Source organism: Rhinolophus hipposideros, assembly GCF_964194185.1.
Source record: "Rhinolophus hipposideros genome assembly, chromosome: 20".
Taxonomy (NCBI): domain Eukaryota; kingdom Metazoa; phylum Chordata; class Mammalia; order Chiroptera; family Rhinolophidae; genus Rhinolophus; species Rhinolophus hipposideros.
This window is the reverse complement of record NC_138066.1, coordinates 35,818,340-35,845,519: the sequence shown is the minus strand read 5'-3', so window position 1 is coordinate 35,845,519 and position 27,180 is coordinate 35,818,340. Positions and strand designations below refer to the sequence as shown.

The 27,180-nt window shown below is 40.6% G+C and overlaps 1 protein-coding gene across 12 annotated transcripts; it reads left to right on the top strand.

Moving 5' to 3' along the window:
• Positions 1-1,986: 1,986 nt before the first annotated feature.
• LOC308489003 (uncharacterized protein) lies at positions 1,987-27,015 on the top strand (the record flags this gene model as incomplete). 12 transcript variants are annotated; one of them, XM_081029516.1, is made up of 3 exons in its annotated part: positions 1,987-2,449; positions 8,857-8,956; positions 15,623-15,764. In XM_081029516.1, 3 exons carry the CDS (start codon positions 1,987-1,989, stop codon positions 15,762-15,764), a joined length of 705 nt encoding a protein of 234 aa, XP_080885642.1. The 12 variants fall into 12 exon arrangements, with proteins under 12 accessions (XP_080885642.1, XP_080885647.1, XP_080885639.1 ...); XM_081029521.1 differs by lacking the exons at positions 8,857-8,956; positions 15,623-15,764 and adding an exon at positions 24,349-24,535 and having other exon boundaries at positions 1,987-2,384; XM_081029513.1 differs by lacking the exon at positions 8,857-8,956 and having other exon boundaries at positions 1,987-2,318; positions 15,542-15,764.
• Positions 27,016-27,180: the final 165 nt, after the last annotated feature.

Genomic DNA, 27,180 nt, shown 5'->3' with positions numbered 1-27,180 from the left:
TCTGTTACTTCCTCTTCCAGTTCACAGCAGCCCCTTCCATCCAGGGAGGCATCACCTTCTTGCCTACTAAGCAGTTTAAAGGAATATTTGTTTGCCAAATGCTCTGCTGTAAAATGTCCTACTGGGAAGCCTCTGGTGTGTGAATCACCATTCCAGGGCAGGAGTGAGATTCAAAATATTGAAAAACCAGTCGTTCAAAGTCACCAACTAATCAGAATGAACGTCAGGCTTAGCCATAGAGAAAGAGCTGGAAGCCCTCTCTCAGATTCTTGGCTTTAGCTTTTTCTTCTGGATCACAGGGATGTAGCACTGGGGGGCATCCAGAGAGCTCAGGGCAGTGGTTGTTTATACAGAACTTTAATATCTTAACAACCAGTAAAGCTGAAGTGGTGCTACTGTGTGAGCATCATGCTGGCCTGGGATGTGCCCTACACCTGCAGGTTGAGAGGGTCACAGGTGAGATTGTAGGGCTTCAGAATACCCCCCCCCCCCCAAGACGTGCCTCTATGGTATGCAGATTATTTTGAGCTAAAGGCAACCAAGACCCTGTGGGCTCAAGAGAAATGTTGGCCTTCCTTAATTACCTGGAAGAATTTAAATTAGGGGCCTTGCCCATAGTAAGGGTTATTAACAGAAATACCTTTTTATGATCTATCTATAGGATATGGCAAACTTCTAAGAACTGAACACCTGCTCTTCTTGTCATCCTCCAAATGACCTTCGTCCCCTCTGAAGTCGCAAGGCATCTTACCTCATCTTTACCTCAAAATGCCATATATATTCCTCATTTTAAATTTCTGTCCCTGAACCTTTTATGTATGTGGGGTTGCCATACATACATATGTAATTAAATTTGGTTATTTTCTCGTTAATCTGTCTCATTTAAATTTCATTTTTAGACCAGCCAAAAGAACTGAAGAGGGTAGAGGAAAGTTTCTTCCTCCCTTAGATCTCTAAATAATGTAGTAGCATGACAAAGTTTAAAAAAATTTTTTTTTCTTGTTTACAAAAGAAAAATAAGTCATTAAAGAAAGCTAGAAGATAAAAGTGTCTAGAAGAAAACTAAGTTTCCATAAGCCCATCAACCAGAGATAATTACTACTATTTATGATAATTAAGTCAATAGTTTTCTGTATATTTTTTACATAATTGAGGTTACATTGTATATTCCATTTTGTGTATGAATGTAAGTATTTTCAGTAATATAAGCACTGTTATTAATTCCAGTGGTGATTCCTGAAGGGCTATATCCATGCAGATACATTTGTTCTTTATAAAGAAGAAATCTACCAATATTTTCAAGTCCAGGAAATGGGACCAGAACACAGTCTGGGTGTCCTGGGGATTCTCCTAAACGCTGACTGACCATTTTTTCCTTACAACTGACCACACTGATCGATTTTACCATGTTTCCCACATTAAAATTCCATCCTTCTGAGATTTCCTTCTACATCGATTGGACATGTGACTAAATCTTTTTTTCCATAAGGAATACTGCAAAAATTGTGAACATGGTTAAGACCCAAAGATGGGGAAGAGTGAAATGTGCACTACTTCATGTCAAAGCCTACATGACAACTGCTCTATGGAAGGAGCTGCGATATCTGTAAACAGAGATGATGCCCACAGGAAGGAATGAAAGATGATTCAGGAAGAAAGAGCTCATTAAGTGATAGTCAACACATTTAGCTTAGACTATTTTACCAGCAGTTGAACTAAGATGATGCATACAAAGGAAAACAACCAAGATATGATTCAGAAAGAGTCAATGTGGTAAATCCTAACCCATCAGGAAAAGGAAAAAATGTTTTCCATCCAATTTGGAAAACCTAATTGCCTAATTGAACAATTACTTATTAGGGTAAACAATAACAAGAAAAGAGCTCCCTCAGCAGGGTATAAAAGGGAACCAGATGCAAGAAGACTTACAGATTCAAGAAATACCCTCTTCTGGAAACCCACCTAGACCCTCCACCCTCTCACACCATGGTCAACTCTTGTTGTGGCTCCGTCTGCTCTGACCAGGGCTGTGGCCAAGGCTGCTGCCAGGAGACCTGCTGCCGCCCCAGCTGCTGCCAGACCACCTGCTGCAGGACCACTTGCTGCCGCCCTAGTTGCTGTGTGTCCAGCTGCTGTAGGCCTCAGTGTTGCCAGTCTGTGTGCTGTCAACCCACTTGTTGTCGTCCCACCTGCTGTCGTCCCACCTGCTGTCGTCCCACCTGCTGCCGCCCCAGCTGCTGTGTGTCCAGCTGCTGCCGTCCCACCTGCTGTCAGACCACCTGCTGCAGGACCACCTGCTGCCGCCCCAGCTGCTGTGTGTCCAGCTGCTGCAGGCCCCAGTGTTACCAGTCTGTGTGCTGTCAGCCCACCTGCTGCCGCCCCAGCTGCTGCCGTCCAGTCTGCTGCCAGACCACCTGCTGTAGAACAACCTGCTGCCGCCCCAGCAGCTGTGGCGGTTCTTGCTGCTAAGTGTCCTGTTTTGAATTTGAACCGCCTTGACCCAATCCTTCAGTCCAGGCAGAGAGCATCCCATTCAACAAAACACGTGGCACTTCCTGTGATGAACTTATAAACAGACCCATGGACTGATATGGAAACCTCTGGACTCTCTACTATCATTTATCTTTTTTTGTAGAAACATCTTACTAATAGTGAATCAGAATTTATAGTCAGATTCTGCATCAAATTCTTTTAGAATTCTGATTCAAAATGTAGACGTTTTCAAATGTTCCTCTTCTAGGTTTTTTTCTTTCGAATGTTTTTCTATGGAATCCATTTTCATGTAGAATTGCTTGATGTTCCCCAATAAAACTTTGTGGCATTAAAGGCACTAAAATTGCTAATCTCTCATTATTTCTTATTAATGAAATGTTCAATACACATTGCTGTCTCTTTTCTGCACAACACACATGATCTCAGGGGACCCTACAATGGAAGAATTAAGTTGGCACTCATCAATGAGATTTTTATCCAGACCAGAATTCAGTTTTACAGCAGAAATAAGAAAAGGTTTAAAGAGAGGCATCTTGAACTTAATACAGATAATACAAGAGAGCTATAGATTACAACTGCTTCCAAAAAAAAAAAAAAGTCTCCAGTAATCTATAATCCATGCATTCATCGCTTTAAATCAATTTAAATAGAGGCAGCTCAGTATAGAGGATAATTGCCCATGCACTTGGGAATTAGAGTTAGGTCTGAATTCTGATTGTACCACACACCAATGGTGATCTTCAACATGTTACTTAAACTCTCTCTCAACCTAAGACTGCTTTTTCTCTGAAGAAAAGAGAACAATACCTACCTATCAAGGTTGTCATAAAGTCATTAATCATCAGGGAATACAATCAAAACCACAAGAAGATAACACCTCACACCAGTTAGGACGGTTATTATTTAAAAAACAAAAATCCCCAAAAGATAGCTGTTTATCAACTGTTAAACACCTTATCAACTGTTGACAAGGATGTGGGGAAAAGGGAACCCTGGCACACTGTTGGTAAGAATGTAAACTGGTACAGCTCTTATGGAGAATAGTATGGAGGTTCCTCAGCAAACTAAAAATAGAACTACCACTGAATCCAGCAATGCCATTTCTGGGTATTTATCCAAAGGAATTGAAATCAGGATCTCAAAGGGATACTAGCACTCCCGTGTTTATGGCAACATTATTCACAATAGCTAAGATATAAAAACAACCTAAGTGTCCATCAACAGGTGGACACAAGAAAAGTTGATATACATATATACACATAACAGCGTACTATGCAGCAATAAAAATGAAGCAAATCCTGCCATTTTCAACAACATGGATGGACCTGGGGGACGTTATACTCATTGAAATAAACCAGACACAAAGACAAATACAGTACAATCTCCTTATATTTGGAATCTAAAATAGTTAAACTCATAGAAGCAGAGAGTACAATGGTGATTGCCAGGGGCTGAAAGAAGGAAGAAATGGAGATGTTGGTCAAAGGATACAAAGTTTCTGTTATGCAAGATAAGTAAGTTCTAGGGATCTATTATATAGCATAATGCTTATAGCTACTGTTTTGTATACTTAAAATGTTCTGAAGGGTATGTCTTATGTTGTATTCTTATGCTTAACAAAAATAATACTTTAAAAACTCTATGTTTCGGACTTCAAGGCAGCAGACTAGAATTTTCAGATTTTATCTCATACCTATAAGAATCTCTTCATTTCTCAAATAAAAAAATTGACTGAGAGGAAAAATTTAAAGTTGTCATAAAGATTCAATGACATAAAGGAACCTGGTAGATAAAGTCATGCTCCCTTTTATATACAATTAGCCTCATTTTACATTTTATTTTGAGATAAGTATAGATTCACAAGAAGTTGAAAAAAACAGTACAGCAACGTCCCGTGTACCCTGTACCCAATTTCCCCCAATAGTCACATATATACAGTACATACCAAATTTAGAAGTTGACATTGGTGCAATCCACAGAACTCGTTCAAATTTTACCAGTATTACATGCACTTTTGTCTGTGTGTGTGTGTGTGTGTGTGTGTAGTTCTACGCAATTTTATCATATGTATAGATTTGTATAACCACCATTGCAATCAAGATACAGAGCTGTTCTGTCTCCATAAAGCTCGCTCATTTTATCCCTTTACAGCCATACCCACTCATGCCTCATAGCTTATTGGCTACCACTATTCTGTTCTCTATCTCTATAATTTTATTTAAACTATGTTTTACAAATGGAATCTTACAGTGTGTAACCTTTAGTGATTGGCTTTTAACACTCAGCATCCTTCCCTTGCGATCATACAAGTTGTTCAGTACATCAACAGCTTTCACTGCTGAGCAGTACTCCACCGTATGAATGTATTACAACTTGATGTGTTCAACCATTCACCTGCGAAGGACGTCTGGGCTATTTCAAATTAAGAGTCCCAACTGATTGATTGATTTATTATTTGGAAATATTTTTTGAGGCTTCCAACTTGTAAGCAAACACTTCCACTTTTCAGGTGCAAGACATACTGTCTAATTTTAATACTCTTGAATTTAGTAAATTTGTCTCTTTTCTTTACCTCTTGTTCTTTGTGGCTTTTAAAACTTTCATCATAAACCTTATTATTTTCTTCTTCAACTAAAGGGTTCTTATATTTTTGTCTTCCTTGCAAGAGAATTATTCTTTTCTTCTGAGAATCTAAATATCACTTTTGTTGGATAATCATACAGTTTATGTCTCAGTAAATTTTAAAAGGCAGACAGAAATGAAGCAGGTAAAATATGTTGCTAGAAGAATAAAAATACAGGTTCAACATAAATACTTAGCTATGATCAACATTTAGGTGGCATTGGTAGATTTAGCAGTAACCAAGAAATATACCTATAGAGAAAAATAATTTTCTGATAGTTCTGTATCACTTTCCTAAGTCATAATTCATCTCAGCAAGATTATCATTAGGTCATGTACGTTGAGGTATTTTGTTTTGAATTCTATCCTTCTTTGAATGAGCACAAAGGGACATTTACTATATCCTATGACAGTGAATATTCTTAAAAATATGATTTTACGTGACTAAATCTGAAAACAATGATAAATTCTAAAATAAAAACATGAACGTATATAGGTAAAAGAAAGGAAAACATGAGTATTCAAATAAAACAGAATTTTTAAAAGTCATACATTTATGGATTTTAGAACTGAAAGCCATATTAGAGAGCCTCCTACCCAGTGATTTGCAAACAGTGAGGTGTGCCCTTGAATGGAGTCCAGAAATAGACTCAAAAGCTTAGAGGAATTAAGTATAACAAAAAGTGGTATTCTATAATCACCATGGAAGGAAAGGATTGTCTTTAAAATGGTAGAGACAGCTAATTAACTTCTGGATAAAGAAAGAAGGAAAGGAAGAAGCGATACTACTTCATGCATTAAACCAAAACAAGGGTAAAGGGGGTCAAATATATGGTGATGGAAAGAGAACTGACTCTGGCTGGTGAGTACACAATATGATACACAGACGATATACTATAGAATTGCATACTTGAAACCTATGTAATTTTACTAACCGTTGTCACCACAATAAATTTAATTTAAAAAATTTCATTTAGATGAAAAACTCAATATAAAAATGAAACTGTTAAAGTTCTAAAAGAAATCATGTGAGATTTCCAGTCTTAATCTTATCCTAAGCAACACACACACACACACACACACACACAACATGAAGAAAAAATATATAGCCAATTAATATAAACAAATATTATATCTACTGAGTCATCAGTAGGGCTGTCATCAGGACTCCTAGGGGACATTCATTTCCCCAAATACAAAGACATATGGAAATCTAGGAGTTTTTTTTCAGACTCCATAATAGGGCTCTATATGGCCTTTACTCCCACAACAACTTGAAATCTGATTTTTGTTTCCTCAACTTACTGTGACAGAAAAAGCAGGACCTTTCTAATAAAATGCTATATCTGGGCTCACCAGGGTTATAGACAATGGAGATTCAGAACACCAGCCAGATTTCCCAGCAGAGGTCCAATCAGGAGCCCAGGTTGATATTGTCCTAGATAAAGCAACCTGGAAACTAGGGCCAGGACAGAAGTAGAAACTGGCCAGGAATTAAAAAAAAAGCATCATAAGGAGTTTGGTTTATTAGACTTATAAGTCAATTAAAGTAGAAAGGGATCATCAAACCCGTTTGATCCAATCTCCTCCATCTGGTTTTTGATGCTTCCTCTGGAACAAGCTGACACTAAACCCCTCCATGACTATCTATGGAGGAAGCCATTCCATTAAACACCCTCACCATGGTTAGTCAATTTTTTTTGTCTCTCCATGAGACACCCACTTATCAATTATCATCCATTATAGTAATTTGGGGCAAGTCAATCTCTCACATGCAGCAACCATATGACTAGCTGACTAGTGTTTCAAAAAATGAGGGGTTCTGACAGTTCATTGGTTGGTTCTTTATATGCATTTTTTTCTCCTTGGGGGCTAAGTAAATTCTGACAGAAAGAAGAACACTTCCAGGACACTTCCTGCAAAATTCTGTTTTTGTATTATGTTATTTCAAATAGTATCAGTTTCAACCGTAGGATGGTTTGGGGGTAGTAATCATTCCTGTCTTGGACTAGTCATCCTGAGAACAGTGCTAAGGATATCTCAACTTGATTGACAGTCTTGTCATAAAATATAAAAATGAGTAATAAAATATGAGTCTTTTCATCAAAATATTTGGAGGCCACGAAGTTGGGAAAGATTGAATATGTTGAATGAGAGAATCATGGTTTTCAATGCTTTCGACACCCTTACACAAGAGACCAAATCTAACAAGATGAAATGTCAGAGCCTTTCTTAGAACTAGATGAATAGTTATTAATGCAACATGGCGCAGACACTGGAGAGGAGTGACTATATCTAAATTTCGTGGGAGAACTGATTTGAGCTACCCACATACCCTAAAGTTGCATTCCCTCTCAGCCCCTCTTCCCCAGGTATAACATTGTTAAAATGAGCCATGTGACTCCTGGTATCAGGTAGAAGAGATTGAGGACTGCTGGTCTATACCTATGCACTGCATATCTATAACAAAGGTTGAAGACCTTGGCAATGAAAAAGACAGGTGTTTCACATGATATTAACTTCAGTTTAAGTCCATACTTACTGCCAACCAGTAATGGTAGGAACCATTAAACCCTGAATTACATCCTGAATGCCAACACTAATACCTTAATGGAAGTGAATATTATTCAGCATTTCAAAAAAAAAAAAAAAAGAAAGGGAGGGAGGGAGAGAGAGAGAGAGAGAGAGAGAGAGAGAGGGAAAAGAAAGAAAGAAAGAAAGAAGGAAGGAAGGAAGGAAGGAAGGAAGGAAGGAAGGAAGGAAGGAAGGAGGGAAGGGAGAAAAAGAAAAAGGTAGTCTGGCCAATTCCAACAACATGGATGGACCTGGAAGACATCATGCTAAGTGAAATAAGTTAGTCACTGAAGTACAAATACTGCATGATTCCACCTACATGAGATACCTAAAGGGGTCAAACTCATGGAAGCAGAAAATAAAACGGTGGGTTTTAGGGACGGTGAGTGTGGGAGGAGGAAATGGGTAGTTGTTCAATGGGTATAAAGGTAACATTATACAAGATGAACAAGTTTTTGTTCTTTTTTAAGATGAACAAGTTTTAACAATATGTTATGATGAACTTAAAACTTGTTAAGAGGATAGATCTCATGCTGCTTCCCATGAGAAAGTCTAGGTGGGTCATGACTCAGAGGAAGGAGGGGAAAAGGTCCTAGAACTCTTCTTATTTTCATGCCGGTGATGCCGTTTCACACTCAAAACTTCTCTGCCCACCTGACCCACAATGAATGAACCATCAGACTAAATGCAGTTTTATCCTCCCAGATCACCAAAAGGAATGTGGGTCTAATAGAATCTTTATCACCTAAAGAGCTGTGCTGTGCAAACACATACACCATCTAGAGGCAGAAACCACGTGACTGCTTCCTTTGAGGAAGCTAACTCAAGAGAGACACAGAAGGAGTGATTCAGGAAGAGCTGCAGGGATGAATCCTAACGCCGCAGGACAAGGAAACTGTTTTCCATTCATCTTGAAAAGGTTAACCAGGAAAACAAACTTGGCTAATTTGATAATCACCGGTTTATTAGCACAAACAGTGACAAGGAAAGAGCACTGCATCTGATGACAGCAGCCCCTCAGTAGGGTATAAAAGGGGACCGGGGACAAGCAGACCTCCAAACCTTCCAAACCCACCTTCCTGAAAACCCACCCAGACCCTCCATCCTCTGACACCATGGTCAACTCCTGTTGTGGCTCCGTCTGCTCTGACCAGGGCTGTGGCCAAGGCTGCTGCCAGGAGACCTGCTGCCGTCCCAGCTGCTGCCAGACCACCTGCTGCAGGACCACCTGTTGCCGCCCCAGCTGCTGTGGTTCCTCCTGCTGCAGGCCCACCTGCTGCATCTCTAGCTGCTGCCGCCCCAGCTGCTGCCAGACCACCTGTTGCAGGCCCAGCTGCTGGGGCTCCACCTGCTGTGGCCCCTCCTGCTGTGGCTCTAGCTGCTGCCGCCCCACCTGCTGCCAGACAACCTGCTGCAGGACCACCTGCTGCCGCCCCAGCTGTTGTGTGTCCAGCTGCTGCCGCCCCAGCTGCTGTGGCTCCAGCTGCTGCAGGCCCACCTGCTGCATCTCTAGTTGCTGCCGCCCCAGCTGCTGCCAGACCTGCTGCCGCCCCAGCTGCTGCATTTCCAGCTGCTGCCGCCCCGCCTGCTGTGGTTCCAGCTGCTGCAGGCCCACCTGCTGCATCTCTAGCTGCTGTCGCCCCAGCTGCTGCCAGACCACCTGCTGCCGCCCAGTCTGCTCTAGTGGTTCTTGCTGCTGATGGCCCTGACCTGCACTCACCTGGTTTTTGTCAACCCACCTCCCTGATGTCCCAATGAACTGAGTCAGGAGAGGCCGACTGTAAAATCTCAGTTCCAACTGATTCTTAAACTTATTTTGGCCTCCAAATATACTGTCCCTCCCACCCAATGAACACTATCAATGAACACACAGTGTAAATTTTCTCTGCAATCTGTTAACCAACATGTCACCCTGATTGTTCCCTGCCAGATTTTCTTATATGGAATTTCCCCAAATCTTAAATAAATCTTAATTTTCCAGGCATACAAATACAAGAGCATTGTGTCTCATTATTTTTTCTCCTTGACTTGTCAATTCTTCCATTGTTCTTCTCTGCAGAGATCAGACTACATGGCATGTGATTTCTGGATTTCCACTTCTGTTCCCTTAGAATACTGATTTTACCATAGAAAGATGCTTTCTTAGAGCCAGGACCTAGAACTTTGCCGTGGTCCTTCTCCTGGTGAGTGAGCCAGCTCGGGGAAGGCTAGGGGAGTTAATATCTGTAGGAACAGTGCTCAACCAGGGGATGGGAGTGGTAAATGCTCTAGCTTCTTTCCTCTCTCGTGGGGGCATATTGTACCGTCTCCAGAGGTCCTCAGTTGCATTGAAGCTCAAATGTCTATAGGAGTAATCTGCTCATTAAATCATTCTATATTGTGGATTAAAAATCCAGGTACAGCTTACCTGAGCTCACTATTTCAGTCTTTTACAACGCTGCAGTCAAGGTGTCAGCTGCCACTGGCGTCCCATCTAATGTCTTGACTGGGGAAAAATCTACTTCCAAACTACTTACATGGTTGTTACAGGATTCAATTCCTCCAGGGCCATCGGAGTGAGAGCCTCAGTTCCTTGCTGAATGGAGACTGTGCTCAGTGTTTTCCAGCACAGATCTCTCCCACACAGTAGATCTCTTCATCAAAGCCAGTGAGAGAGAAAGTTGGCTAGCAAGATGGAAGTTACAATCTTTTGTAACTTAATCACTTGAGGTTGCCATATGCTGTTGGTGAGAAGCAAGTTACTCACAGGGAGAGAATTCTGTAAGACCATGAAACAGAGAGGTAGAAATCACTGGGTCATCTTAGAGGCTGCCTACCACCCCCTTACATAATACTGAGTGAAAGAATAAAACACATAATATAAATAGGAAGACTCATTTATACAAAATTTAAAACATGTAAAACTAAACTATATTGCTTAGGATGCATACCTAGGTGGTAAAACTATAAGGAAAATCAATGAAAAGATTACTTTAAAAATCAGGACAGTGGTTACCTGTAGAGTGGAAGGAGGGAGATGTGGTCAAGAGATGATAATCAAGGGCCCTCTTGGTGATAGCAACGCTCTATTTCTTGACTTGGGCGTTGGGTATATCAATGTTTGCTTCTTAATTATTTATTATATTAATCATGTATATTCTATAGATTTTCAGTGTACCCTCCACCCCAAATCTGTGGTTTCACTTTCCATAGTTCCAGTTACACATAGTCAACCATGGTCTGAAAATAGTAAATGGAAGATTCCAGAAATAAATAGTTCATAAGTTTTAAACTGCATGCCATTCTGAGCAGTGTGAGGAAACCTCGCGCCATCCTGCTCCGTCCCACCTGGGCTGTGAATCATCCCGGTGGCCAGCGCATCCACACTGTACATACTCCCCGCCTGTCAGTCGTTTTAGTAGCCATCTCGGTTATCAGATTGCAGTGCTGGTATTCAAGTAACCCTTATTTCACTTAACAATGACCCCCAAATGCAAGAGTAGTGATGCTGGCAATTCGGATATGCCAGAGAAGCTGTAAAGTGCTTCGTTGAAGTGAAAAAGTGAAAGTTCTTGACTTAATAAATAAAGATTAAAAATCGTATGCTGAGGTTGCTGAGATCTACAATAAAAATGGATCTTCTATCTGTGAAATTGTCAGGAAGCAAAAAGAAATTTGTGCTAGTTTGCTGAGAGACCCCGTTCACATAATCTTTTTTGTTCTATTTTGTTCTATTAGTTATGTTCTATTTTGGTATCAGTTATGTTTGCTTATCTATTACTGTGCCTGATTTATAAATTAAACTTTATCATAGATGTATATCTACAGGAAAAAATGTAGTCTATATAGGGTTCATTGCTATCTGCAGTTTCAGGCATCCTCTGGGAGTCTTGGAATATATCCCCCATAGATAAGGGGGGGACTACTGGGTGTACTTTTCACAATAAGAAAGAATTTTTTAAAAAATCAGGGTGAACTGAAATGCTTGCTGTATTTAATATCAAAAAACAAAGATTAAATTAAGCATTGATTGAAGACAAAGAACAAAGAAAAATTCAATCAGTGGTAGATGGGCATTTATATTATTTTAAATATTGTTCTAATTACATATATTATACTACTTAATAGCATGACCAGTAATATCGTTTAATATCCCTATCATTTAGCCATACCTATTATAAGTGTTTCTATTTAGATCATATTATCACGACGTCACTGTAATTCAGTTAGTGGTAGTACATACCTACAGACAAAATACATACCAAGTATTTATAAAAAATAATGAGTACTAATGTACTGTATGTCAAACCTGATAAGAAAAACCTGTTTTGCATGCCATTCTTAAGGCATATATTAACATGCAGTGTCCCATTTCCCAGCGAGACACAAGTTCCTCAAGGTGACTGCAAATATCCATTGGGTCCACTTCATTCGAATTTCCTAGATGTTTACCTACCTAAGCTCTTTTATTATAGAATTCTGCAGGATAATAAAGCAATTAGTTTAAAAAGGAAAACAAAAGGACACAAAAGAATAATACTTTTGTATTATTACACTTCATCTACTCTATGTAATAAAAGAGGGACAGCTTTAGGTAAACAACACATAATTTGTGTGTATGCCCCTCATATTAATTATCAATTACATTTCGCCAGACTATGGGTAGAATTTTTAGCAAGGAGTACATAGAGTGATATCTCTCCTGGTTTTGATTTCCATTTTTTAAAAACATCCAGTGTGCTGTCTATAGTAATTTCCCACTGTGGTTCATGCCCCATTGTTCCACTCTCATCCGGGTAGGTATTATATATATAATACCAGGTTTCGGTATTAGAATGATCTAAAAGAGTAAAGAGAATTATCAGTGTTTCAGTCTGAAATTGCTCAAAGTTCAGTGTTTCAAATTCAGGATCGTTTAGGTGCTACCAATTATATTTTAATATTTTAGTTACTTCTGTTCCCAATTTAATATTATACAAACATATGTAATATAGAGAGTTTAAGGAGGTAAGTCTCAAACTTGGCTACACATTAAGATTACATGAAGGGTTTAAAGACTTCTGAGCCAGGCCAGACACCAGACCAGTTAAATTAGAATATTTCCGGGCAAGACCCAGGCCTCGGTACTTTTGACCACTCCCCATGTGATTCCAACATGCAGCCAGCTTTGCAAACTACTGGTCGAGGGGCTGATTTTCTGCACACTTCTCTATAAGAGAATGCACTTTGCCTTTGCAGCTGTTGTGAAAGGGTTTTCTTAATCTACCTGAATTTATATAGGAAACTCCCCTAGTAATCAAAAACTCTCTTTTAAATATTTGTTTTTCTTTTTTCTTTTCCCTCAGCATCTCATAGCGAATCAAGTGACCACCTCTCCCCTAGGGACACCATGTTGCCTCACAATATAACTATTCAGCACCTCATGTCCTCTAGCTCTACAAACACAGACCTACAAAATGGAAACATGTAAATCAAGCGTTTGCTAAGTAAGTTGTGATACAGATATTGCAAGGGGCTTGGTCTTTAAATGTCCTAATTAAGACCTTTAAAGATGTCATGAAAGGGTGACTAACTTGTTTTTGTTTGCCTGGGGCTTTCCTAATTTTAACACTGAGAGTCCTGACTTCTCAGAAGTCCTTCAGTCCCAAGCAAGCAGAGACAGCTGGTCACCCTGAAACTGCTGGTAACAGCATTAAACCTTCGTACTGTTAGAACAGTTCTGAATGCTCTAGAGATTCATGCATCAACATTAGCAATTCTCACAGACATATACCAAGCTCAAGGTGCCAGACAAAAAAGAAATTATACTATATTATCATTCACTATCTTTTGTTTGAAGTTCGAGATCGTAACTAATCCATGGTGAAAAATATTAAAACAGTGGGTGCCTCTATAGCATTGGGGAGTTTACTGAAGTCACACGTGGAACTTTCCGGTATAATGGTATACTTGCTAGGTGTGGGGTTACATGGATGTGTCTATTTATCAACATTCATTACATTGTACACTTAGGATTCATGCAGTTCAATGTATGCAAATTTTACCTAAAATGTAAAATAAATCATGGAAAACAAATTTAAAACAGTGACTAGAAATACGTGTCTATGAATAAATCTGTCTTTACCAAATTGTTAGGTTGGCTAATTTGCCTTAAGTACAAGTCTTTTAGTTAAATTACACTACTGTCATTTGATGTTGCTTTTTCACGTTGTATTATAGTTGTGTGTGTGTGTGTGTGTGTGTGTGTGTGTGTGTGTATGTGTGTGTGGTCTTCTCAGCAAACTGTAAATTCCCTGGGAGGAGACTCTGAATCACATGTGTAATCGCAACTAAATCACATGCAACCGCAATGCCTGGCAATTTGTGTCTCTCAGATTATCCACTTGACAGATCTGCTTTCTAAACAGGGCAGGAATTGGATACAGGCACTTCTGAAAAGTTTGAGTGAACCGAATACAGCAGTCAGTCTCTAAGTGTGGTTCTTGGACCTTCAGCATCAGTATTGTCTGGGTACTTGTTAGAAGAGCTGAACCGTAAGCTCTGCCCTGCAATCAGAAACTCTGGGAGGAGTATCCACTTTTTAATAAGCCCTCAGAGGATTCTGCTACACGCTCAAGTTGAACAATCACCAAATAGAGGATAAGTGCAAATAGTAATTAAATAAGGTAGAATTGACTAAAATACATGCACGTTTCAAATTAATCCAAAAATCTTGTGCTGTAGATTTCCCAGCTCTGGAGATAAGTTCTGAGGAGAGGGACGTTCTGATTCAACACTTTAATTTTCTTTTGTCTACTGAAGAAATATTTTTAATTAAGAATGAGATGAGGAGTAAAACATGAGGCTATGTCTTCCAGAATCTAAGAGACCAGCTGGAGAGATGTGAACAAACATGTATGACAGCAAAGTAACTCTTTAATGAGCGTTGGAATGTTGTAGGAACAGAAATCATAGAGATAAATTGCCTGCCAGGATTTTTAGCGTAATAACTTGATCCAAGGTTTGAAACATCTAAGGGAGCCCATTCCAGTGGGGTAGAGGTCCCCAATATCACACATGTAGAGCTGTCCCCTTCCTCATTGCTCAAAAAGGACCCACAGGGGTCATTTTTCTCTTGTCCCACGCCAGAGGCCACACTATGCAGATCGGATTTCTTCTCCATTAGTCATTGGAAGAAATGCACAACCAGAAATGCATCTGCCCAAATCCCACCTTGATAAGGGATACGCGGGGGTCGGGGGGCAAGTAGGAAATGTAACTCGGAATGCCAAATATCACATGACAGCCCTCTGTAGAGGAAGATGAGGAGAGTGTGGTCCAGAAGATGCCAGCAGGTGTGAATCAGAGGAAGAGCAAATCAGATAGAATTGATCATATCTGGAAAGGAAAATGTTGTTTCCAACAAGTTTAAACCATTAAATGGATAAACATTATTGTGTAATCTCATCTTACTGAAACATTAGGTAAACAAAAACAAGGAAAACGTGTTGACAACTCATCCTGTTCAGACAGTATATAAGAGGATGGGGCATGAGGAGACTCCCAAACTCGAGAAACTCACTCTCCTGAAAACCCACCCAGACCCTCCACCCTCTGACACCATGGTCAACTCCTGTTGTGGCTCCGTCTGCTCTGACCAGGGCTGTGGCCAAGACTGCTGCCAGGAGACCTGCTGCTGCCCCAGCTGCTGCCAGACCACCTGCTGCAGGACCACCTGCTGCCGCCCCAGCTGCTGTGGTTCCAGCTGCTGCCGCCCCAGCTGTTGTGTGTCCAGCTGCTGCCGCCCCAGCTGCTGTGGCTCCAGCTGCTGCAGGCCCACCTGCTGCATCTCTAGCTGCTGCCGCCCCAGCTGCTGCCAGACCACCTGCTGCAGGCCCAGCTGCTGTGGCTCCTGCTGCTGCCGCCCCTCCTGTTGCATTTCTAGCTGCTGTCGTCCCTCCTGCTGTGGCTCCAGCTGCTGCCGCCCCTGCTGCTGCCCCTGCTGCTGCCTCCGCCCAGTCTGTGGCCAGGTCTCCTGTCACACCAACTGCTATCGCCCCACCTGTGTCATCGCCACCTGCCCTCGCCCCATGTGCTGTGCTTCTTCCTGCTGCTGAATCTCTGCCTGTAATCTTTGTCACACCATGGATGTCCTTACGAGTCATATATAAAATGTGTTGGAGCCAGTCAGTGACAGGGGAATGAACTTTTAGCTGCCAACTCTTCTGATTTCACATTCAGAGTTGGTGTTCAGTTCTAGGAAATGAAAGATGAAAACACGCCTGTCCAATGATTTTAACCCAGGCCCAGATGCATCTATTTTTATACCAGCAATGTTTCACCTAAGTAGAAGCTGAATGTGATGATCTCACAGAACACTGTTTCCATATGTTCTTAATAAACAGCCATTTCCCCTGATATTGAAATCTCCTGATTTGTTAATGATTTGATGTGTGTGTGCATGTGTGTATGTGTGGCTTTCCCTAGCACTTCACACCAAGGAATCTTGCTTCAAATGCAGGAGAGCAAATTCAAGAGTAGTTAAATATGCTGGAACTGAGACTCCACTGGACATTTGTTGTATGACACGGGCAAAGTTATTTAACCTCTTCAAGCCTCAGTTTTTTTCTCTGTGAAATGGGAATAACACATTATATTCTTCAAAGGCTCAAAGACATAATCCATGTGCTACACTTAGCATAGAGTGGGGCACATAATGCAAGCTCTCAAAAATATCATTTTTATTGTTACTGCTATTGAAACACTACCTAGGCTAGAACACTATCTTAGCATAGTGTTCTCTTTGACAAAAGAGCAAAAAATGTTTGTATAATTGTTTCACTGTCCTCTATAACTTTGATATACTCGTACGTCTCAAATGTCCCTTAGAATCTTCAGTGCATAGATCATAAAGTCAACTAAATTTCATTTGACTATATTTCTACTTCCAGTATGCCCCATTGTTTGCTTGTGTGAATTGTGGGTGTTCTATCTAGCTCAAGTACTTTTTCCTTTCTTCCTCCCTCTTCTTTTCTCCCTTATTTCCTTCCCCCTTCCTTCCTTCCCTTCCTTCCTCCCCTCCCTTCTTCCCTCCCTTCCTCCTTTTCTTCCTTTCTCCTTTTTTCCTCTTTAAACAATAAACTTTATCTCAGAATAATAAGTGCACCCTCTAAATTCAGATATCTGGATGTTTATAAAGTCCATGGCAACTTTTCCATCAAAATTCTAGAACTTTTTATAAAGAGATGCTCAAATTTTTAGTATTTCAAGACTGAAACTCCTTCCTAATTTTAACCTCTCATATTGAAGTTTCCCATCTTGATGGTTTTACCCTCTCATTTTAGGCTTTTATCACCTTGCTTGGTGTTACTTAAGAGAATGTGCAGGATATTTCTTTGAGACTCAGTTTTCTCATCACCAAAACTCAGGTAAGAATAATCCTCCTTAGGATCATAAATGTGTCAAAATATATACAATAATATTTTTATACAAATATAAGGGTCTATAAGTTTTAGTTCATAATCTGAAGTATATTAAAAACATTTTAACCTCAAATTTTCATATATCAGAGTTCTATGTATTTGCTATATTTTCAAATAACTTAACAAGTGTAACTAAGAGTAGATTGTTATTTCTGAAATTTTTTAAAAAAAATTTAAGGTTTCAAGACACAAACCGGGTGGAGGATGATATAAAGTGGGTTTCACCCCAACACAGGTTGAGTGTTACAGTCTTAGTAAATCATAGAAGAGTGTCACAGACATTTTTCAGCTTCACCTTTTCAGCTTACTCTAAAATGTTCTACAGCTCTGTATTGCCATATACTGGAATTAACAAATCCTTTATCCTCCCATATGTTCTTCCTTAATAACTGATAATTATAGGATGCCGGTTCTGGTTTTAGCATTATACTTTATTAGCTAGGCCTAAATCAAAGAATATAGGTTTTAATACTCCCTTTTTCAGTATTAAAGTATATGAGGCTTATAATTTCCTGTTTTTACCAGAACTACATCACAGTGGGAACAAGATGGCACACTGAGTCTGGGTAATAAACGGGAGATTTATAAAAGTGTGGTTAGAGCATAAAGAAAGCAACAAGAAAAGCTCCGTACCCAGGGCTCATTCCAGCAAGGCACAGTTACCCCAGAGGTCTCAATGCTGTGCAAGGATTTGGGTGAAGTAGCCTAAAAGGTGGCATGCAAAACTTCTTAGGAGTGCTGCCTGCAGGCACTCCGTCCATGTACAGTAATTCCGGTCAGGGAGAGTTAGGGTGCTCTGGATGCTCCAAAAGTGAGACTGCAAATATCATGGTAGAGAAAACCAAGGTAGAAATGGTTATGAACGACAAAGTGTGACTGGAGTGATTATTCAATGGTCCCATCAAGTTTACCTGAATGCACAGTGAGATGGATTTTAAGTAAATTAAAATTTGGCCATGTTAAATATGTACCTTTGGAATTGCTCAAGCCCTTCTAGGTAGCAAATACTAAGCAATATAAATTCCAGAAGAGCAACAAGAGATGACTATTCTGATTAAGGAAATAGCTGAAGTAAGAGTTTTAATCCCATTAAACTCCCTTTAACAGTCCTGTCTGGCTAGTATATGGAAAGACAGTTCCTAGAGGTTAACAGTGGAATCTTGGTGATTAAACAAGATCATTTCCCTGATTGCTTCAGCTGTAACTAATAATGTAAGAACTTTACAGGAAGCACAACAAGGCTATCAAGACTGGTATGCAATTACAGGCTCAATTAATGCATTCTTTACAAAGCCAGTATCAGAGTCCAGCCAGGTGCAATTTACTTTCTCATGGCAGGGAACCCAGTACACATTTACTGCTTGGCTACACAGACATTTGAGTTCACTTGCATATTGCCATAATCTAGTGAGGTGTGCTTGGACTTGATAACCATTAAGAGTAAATTAATCCTATAATTGATTATTTGGTACTAGTGCATGAAAAACCATTAAAGAAATTGTTAAAACAAGTCCAGAAATAGAAAATACATGAGGGAATACAGTATATGAAAAGGTGGCATTTCAAATCAGTAGGGGAAAAATGTATTGTTTAAAAAATGGTGTTGGGGGCCAGCCCGGTGGCTCAGGTGGTTAGAGTTCCATGCTCCTAACTCTGAAGGCTGCCGGTTCGATTCCCACATGGGCCAGTGGATGGGCTCTCAACCACAAGGTTGCCAGTTCAACTCCTTGAGTCCCTCAAGGAATGGTGGGCTCCGCCCCCTGCAACTAAGATTGAACACGGCACCTTGAGCTGAGCTGCCGCTGAGCTCCCGGATGGCTCGGTTGGTTGGAGCGTGTCCTCTCAACCACAAGGTTGCCGGTTTGACTTCTGCAAGGGATGGTGGGCTGTGCCCCCTGCAACTAGCAACGGCAACTGGATGTGGAGCTGAGCTGCGCCCTCCACAACTAAGACTGAAAGGACAACAACTTGAAGCGGAACAGCACCCTCCACAACTAGGATTGAAAGGACAACAACTTGACTTGGAAAAGAAAAAGTCCTGGAAGTACACACTGTTCCCCAATAAAGTCCTGTTCCCCTTCCTGTAAGGAATAGAATATATGAATGTCTGCCTGGGAACATTTGGGGATGTAAACTCTCACAGTGGCTGGGATACGTGCTTGGCCTTGGAAGGATTGGCTACCCTCCCAAGGACCAAGAAAATATTTACAGGATGTGGAGCCTGGCCTTCGCCTTGCCACAGGTGGGCTGAACTCTGATACATCTAATCTCGTACCAAGGACTGGCCCTGGCTCCTAGCCAGGTCCGAGACCAGTTCCTTGTGTTGTTAACACGTATGCTTATTGGCTCCTTGCTGCTGTTGTTAGTGAAGTCCTCAAAACCCCAGAAGGCGGATTAGCAACAGAAACAGTTGTTCCCCGGACGCCTGGGCTGCTGTAAGGTGTTTCGCTCGTGAAGGGCAGGTGCTGTTTCTGCGCATGATGTTTTGCCCGTGTTGATTTTTTACCTGTGCTGTTTCTGCGCATGATGTTTTGCCCGTGTTGATTTTTTACCGGTGCTGTTTCTGCGCATGATGTTTTGCCCGTGCTGATAACTTTACTTGATTGGGATTTTGCCCTGCTGATGAAAGGCCATTGCTGTTTCTACGACTCTAATTGACCGGGCCCTGGTAGTATGATGAATTGCCTCCTTGCTTGTTAGTGGTATGATAATATATTCCTCTAATCTCTGTCTTGTCTTACTTACTTTCACTTTGTAATAAAACTCTTTAACCCCTTCATCCCGACTTGTGGTGGTGTGTCTTGCGTATCGGGCCTTGAAAATAAGTCTGTGCACAGCAATCGATAATACTTATCGATACACTTCCCCAATAAAATCTTTTAAAAAAATGGTGCTGGGTTATGATCATATCAAATTTAAAAAACATCTAAACCTCATTATCTCATAACAATATAAATTCCTAATGGATTAATATTTGAAAATAGGAAACATGAAACTTTGAACATAACAGAAGAAACTATGAGACCATGTTTATGCAAATTTGCAACAGGAAAGGCCTTTCTAAGTATGACACCAATCCCAGAAGCCATAAAAGAAAAAATTAATAAATTTGACTGTATCAAAAGAAAACATCTATGTGGCAAAAACCACATGAGCAAAGTAAAAAAGACAAACTAGTAAAAAGATCTGAAATTCACGTTACATAAAATGGCTAATTTTTATACATAACAAGTTCCTGCAAAAATCAGTATATAAAGACTAAACCCAGTAGAAAAAACAAAAACATAAATTACAAATATGGACGGTTTTCTACAATTTTCCTTATACGAAAGGAAATACAAATAGCTCTTAAACATTTGAAGAGCTGCTCAATCTCACAATAAGAGAAATACAAATTCAAATCACATGGAGAAACGTTTACACCTACCTATCATATTAATATAGATAGATAGACAGATAGATAGATAGGCATAAAGAAAGAAAGAAAGGCAGGCAGATGTCTGTATACAGAGGGTGCCAAAAAGTGTATACACATTTTAAGAAAGAAAAACTGTATTAAAATGGTAATACTCAATATATACCGATAACAAAAGATGAATACAAGTCATGTTTGACTTCTGCAATTACAAGAGGTGCTCAAAGTGGTCACCATCAGCGTCCAGACACTTCTGATTATGGCAAACTACTGTTTGAGCAATGTTGGCCAAAGTGTCCACTTGTATACATTTTTTGGCACCCCCAGTATGTATTAATAGATGACTATATGTATCTGTGTATCACATGTATCACTGTGTTAATAAAAATGGAGAAAACAAGCATTCACACAGTGCTAGAAGAGTAAACCGGCACAATCTCTATGGAAGGTGAAGTTGGCATTGTCTAACAAACACTATAAATGAATGTATACTCTTTGATCCTGTAATTCTATTTCTTTAGGAATTTATCTTACAGAAAATACTCACATGTGAAATTACGTATGAACAAGCTTATTCACTGCAGCGCTGTATATACTATCAAAAGACTGGAAACAAACTAAATGTCCAACAATGCAGACTGCCTCAATAAATTATGTTACATTCATTAAATGGAATACTATGCTACTGTAAAAGAAAAAGAATGGCAAAGCTGTGTAAATGCTATCTGAATGCTTCAGGGGAAACCAGCAATGCAGGAAGAGCTGATATGCTCCATTTGTACAAGTGAAAGAAATGAATAAGTATTCCTATTGGTTTCTTATGGATTAAGTATCTCCAGAAGGATTCACAAAAAAACTGGAAACTCTGCCTGCCTCCAAGAAGGGGACCTGGGAAGAAAGGTGAAAGGGATACGTCTTACTATGTGTCTTCCTTTTTAAACACATATGTGCACGCACACACAGGATATTCAAAAGGTTTAAATTAAAATTTAAAATATAAAAGATGCAAAGTATAAAAACCTTTCTCCAGAGACTACTTTGTTTTGGTTTTTACTTTTCACTTCTTCCCATCTGAGATGGTGCAAAGTAACATTGAAGTTTTCCTGTACTCCTGCCAAAGGGATGATTTTCTTTTCATGTCTCAGCCATGCTGGGATATAGAGAGAGTGACGCAATCCACAGCCCAGCTCAGTGGGCCTGATCAGAGAGTTAATTCAAAGAGTGGGGAGAGTTGGGGGTGGGGAAAAAGTTTCTAGCCCCTTGGGAAAATGGGCTATGGTGGCATCAAATCATAATTCAATTACCTAGCTTGAGGCAACTTTACTGGGTATGTATAGTCCCTATTCTCTAAAAGAAAAATTAAACAGTGAGCAAGCATGTTTGGGGCATACAGGTAAATTCTAAGGGAATTGTTTAAATGTCATATATTCTTCTCTTTTATTGCAATATAAGTAATATGTGGAAGGGACTACAGATCTTAGTTTGAACTATTTAGGAAAATATACAATGTTCACAGCCAATTCAAAAAAAAAAAAGGAAAATATTATATGAATAGTGAATTTCAAGAGGTCCTTAGGCCCATAAAAGGGAATTTGATGGTAGTTCTGCAGAATACATGTCCATACATGTTTACTGACAATGGGATTTTTAATGACTTCATAGACGTGTCATGTACCATTTTTATATGTAAATTAGGTTCTGGACCCAGTTCCACTGATTTCCTCACACCTCCCACAAACAATGCTCCAGACACCACCTGGGTGTCCTACAATTCAACTTAATTCTGACAATGTCTATCCAGAGATAGCATCAGATTCTACAGGTTAAGGGTTTAGTCCCACAAGATTGCCACCCCCACTTCAGAAGCCAGTCAGCATCCCATATTGTCACCTATACTTGTGACTGACTGGATATAAATCAGAGATTCCCACAATGCCCTCCTCAGGTTAGACTAATTTGCTCAAATGGCTCACAAAACTCAGAGAAACATTTCACTTACCAGAGCATAGGTTTATCATAAAACGATAACTCAGGAATAACTGGATGGAAGAGATGCAAAGGGCAGGTATGGGGAAAAGGAGCAGAGCTTCCATGCCCTCTCTAAGTGCATTACCTTCCCTTCACCTCTACATGTTCACCAACCCATATGCTCTGTGAACCTCATCCTTCTGGGTTCTTATGGAGGCTTCATTACACAGTCATAATTGATTAAATCATTGACCACTCGTGATTGATTTAACCTTCAACCCCTCTCCCCTCCACAGAGGTTTAGTGTGGCTGGTACTGAAAGTTCCAATCCTCCAATCATAAGGTTGGTTTCCAAAATCACTTCATTGATATTACAAAAGACACCTTCCTCACTCCTATCACAGGAAATTCCAAGGGTTTTAGGAGCTCTGTGCCAGGAACTGGGTCAAACACCAAATAGGTATTTCTTGTTATCAATCACAATATCACAGTATGTTAATAACGCACTCTGCTCCATTAACTCAGAGCAGCATGAGGGTTAAGACATGTGGGTTCTTTTCTTGAATGTACTTTTTCCCTGAATGCCTGTGGCACTGAAGAAGACCTCTTATTTTAGAGTATAATCATATGAGGCTTTGATTACAAAACTTTATGGATGCAATTTTCTGTGTAAATACATGTAGGATGATGAATATGTCATTTATATTCCCTTAATTCATCTAGGAAAATCTTACAGATAAGCGATACTACAAAAACTACTACACTTTTTAGCTTAGAATATTTGAAAAACATGTTAATGAAACCTCCATAAAGTATAACCATGACCTATTTTGATATTTCAAAAGGCAGATCAAAAACTCCCAATTACTTCAAAAGGCAGATCATCCCAATTACTCTACCGGAGCAGAAATATTTCTAAAAATCAACACTGATCTATCCTAGATGAGTCTTTGCTAACTGTTTCAAAGTGCATCAGGCTGATGAAAAATAACACAGCTTGGAATATCCTAGTAATTTCCTTAGCACAATGAACACCCAGAATACAAACAATGAATCATATGTTTCTTCATTTCTCACACTCAAAAAGATGAGCTTACTTCCTTCTTTCCTACCAGCATTCCATCTGATTGATACACAAATTTTTCCACCAGGGATCCTAGCCCCAACAGAAGCTCTCCCCAAATCATACAAAGATGAGAAACAGACAAGAGATAGTGATCTGCCTGAGTCACATGATATTCAGGGAGTGAAACCTTGTGACACTGCAAGCAAAGGAGAAACATAAATGGTGATTCATGTGAGAACACTAGGGGACTTGAGAAAAGGGAAATAACTACTTCTTGGAAAAATACCATAATATAATTTACTAATTTCATTTAGTAATTAACATAAAAACAAGGAAATAGTTTTTTCATAATCATGGAAGTCCCTCAGCTGGGTATAAAAGGGGTCATCTGGCAAGGAGACTCCCAAACTTGAGAATCTCACTCTCCTGGAAACTCACCCAGACCCTCCACCCTCTGACACCATGGTCAACTCTTGTTGTGGTTCCATCTGCTCTGACCAGGGCTGTGGCCAAGGCTGCTGCCAGGAGACCTGCTGCCGCCCCAGCTGCTGCCAGACCACCTGCTGCAGGACCACCTGCTGCCGCCCCAGCTGCTGTGGTTCCTCCTGCTGCAGGCCCACCTGCTGCATCTCCAGCTGCTGCCGCCCCAGCTGCTGTGGCTCCAGCTGTTGCAGGCCCACCTGCTGCATCTCCAGCTGCTGCCGCCCCTCCTGCTGTGGTTCTAGCTGCTGTGGTAGCAGCTGCTGCCGCCCATCCTGTTGCATTTCTAGCTGCTGTCGCCCCTCCTGCTGTGGTTCCAGCTGCTGTGGCTCCAGCTGCTGTCGCCCCTGCTGCTGCCCCTGCTGTTGCCTCCGCCCAGTCTGTGGCCAGGTCTCCTGCCACACCAACTGCTATCGCCCCACCTGTGTCATTGCCACCTGCCCTCGCCCCATGTGCTGCGCCTCCTCTTGCTGCTGAGCCCCCGGCCCTGTGTCCATCCTCTCTCTTTACGTCTGTCCCCACAGATGTAGACCCTCCTTTTGTGCTGACACATGGAGTAAGGTTGATATTGCTCAACAGAACTGGGCCTCATAATGCCAATGAGGTACCAGGTCACGCTACTGAAGATGGACATGGCCTGGAGCACATACACAGTCACAGATTTTACCCTTCACCCTGACAACTGGTGAAATCATTCTCCTAACTTTCTTGTTCTAGTACTTTTCTGTAACTTGAAATATTTCTGTACCAAAATAAAGTTACACTTCCCTGCACTAAAAATCAGTGTGATTGTTGCTCCCTTAAGATTCTGTCTGTCTTCAGTTTCTAGACAAGTGTATTCGTAGGACACACAATATGGTCTTGTTGCTTCTCAGTAAAAGTCAGTTTCCATTATTCACTGCCTGATTTTTTCTAGGTGCCTCCTTATTTCATGGGCAAATCACCCAGCACTATGAATCTGTCTTAGGTAAAAAAAATTAAAAAATGAGAACTAGAAGTCTGGAGGACTCTGTGTATATGAATGCAAAGAATACAATACATGCTTCCTGCGTCACATCTGGCATCACATCTGTGCAATGTGCTGCTTAGCACAGGTTACAGGTTTCTATTCAGCCTTGCACTCATGGATGTCACCTGCACAGCAATACAAGTGTGCACTGGTTCTGCCACATTTACAACAGGACCTCAGCCATGTCTCATTCTTTCTTTGGATAGGAAAGGTTGAAATGCACATGCATTGAGGGGACAGGCAGGTAACCCAGATGAGTGAGGTAGGTCCTTGATAGGACAATGGGTTTGGTGGAAACTGGCGAATGGCAGACAGCCTGGCCACATCAGAGAGTACTACGGAGTGCCTGTCAATTGTTTCCATGCAGAAATGAGGGCCCAATGTTTTCGCTGAAAAGTTAGTCTGCTTCCATCGATCCTTCCAAATGCTAATTTCTTCATTCGTTTATTCAAAAAGTATTTGTTAGACATTTATTATATGGGAGACACTGATGAATGTACTGGGGTAACAACAGGGACCAACACACAAAACTCTGCAGTAATGGAGCTGACATTTTATATACATCCTGTAGAACTAAGAATGAATGATGAACACGAGAGAGGCAGTGTGATGGCTGATCGCCCCTGTAATGGCTATGAACTGACACATAGATACAGTGCAATTATCAGAAAATGGAGAAAAGGAAAGAGAATACATGAAGTAGAAAAATTTTGCCAATTGCCTATGGGTCTTAACTGTGAGTTCATCATAGCTGATGCTGAAGGAACAGGTGATAAAATAAGTAGATAATTTCAATATTTCTAAAAGTAGAGAATCAATTGATAGTAACCAAAAATTTGGGTTCATCTGGCATTATATAAATATATGTCTATAGAGGTAACCATTAGCACAAAACACAAACCTTCTTAAATATCAAAAGGCGTACTGAGAGAGAGAATAAAACAAATAATGAAAGATTAGATCTGGAGATACAGAGACGTATGTATTTAACATACATAATATATAACTTACTACTATGTTACACATCACTATTCACTATATATTATATATCACTCTTTACTATATATGTGTATACCACTTTATATGTAAAAAATCAGTCTCTTTACATTGTACACAGGAACCCCAATGCTGAGTCTTTCCTCCTATTTCCTATCAGCACTTCACCTGACAGTAGCACGCATTTTTCCACTTTAACATAGACTTGGCCTTGTAATAGCCATCCTCAAAGTATTATCGTGGAGTCATACACAAAAAAGGGAAAAAGGTGGCAGATGTAAAAACTCAATCACAGAATATCATATGAATTTCTAATTTAGGAGACAAGTTAGACAGAAGGAGAAAGACAAAAGTGGTTTCACGTGGCTTGATGAGCTTCAACGAATCGTAATACTGTAAAGAGGAAATGGTGCTTTCCCTAGATTTTGGCATACTTAACCTGATAAACACAATTATTAACTTAATAATATTAACTGATGTCCCAGTAGGAAAAACAACAAGGAAAGAGTATTGCTCATGGTAAAACCATCTAAGGACATATTCATTCAAACTCAAGAAACCACCCTCATGGAGCCCTACTCATACCCACCCATGGAACCCCATTCCTTTCATTGACACCAGGGTCAGCTCCTGTTGTGGCTCCGTCTGCTCTGACCAGGGCTGTGACCATGGCTGCTGCCAGGAGACCTGCCGCCGCCGCAGGGGCTAAGTGTCAAGTTGCTGCATTTCCAGCTGCTGCCAATCTGTGTGTTGCTGGTCCACCTGCTGTTGTTCCAGTTGTTGCACTGCTAGCTGCTGTTGCCACCTCTTTTGTTGTAGCCACTGCTGCCGCCCCTGTTGCTGTCCCCACCAAGTCTGTGGCCAGGTCTCCTGCCACACCACTTGCTATCACCTCACATGTGGCATCGCCACCTGCCCTCGCCCCATGTGTTGCGCCTCCTCTTGCTGCTGAGCCCCCAGCCCTGTGTCCACCCTCTCCGTGTACCTCTGTCCTCACAGGTGTAGGCCCTCCTTTTGTGCCGACCATTAGGACGGGCTCATGTTTCTCACCTTAGTTGGGTCTCATGATTTTAATGAGCCCACAACAGGCCCTCTGACTGGGAGCACATTTTGGCCT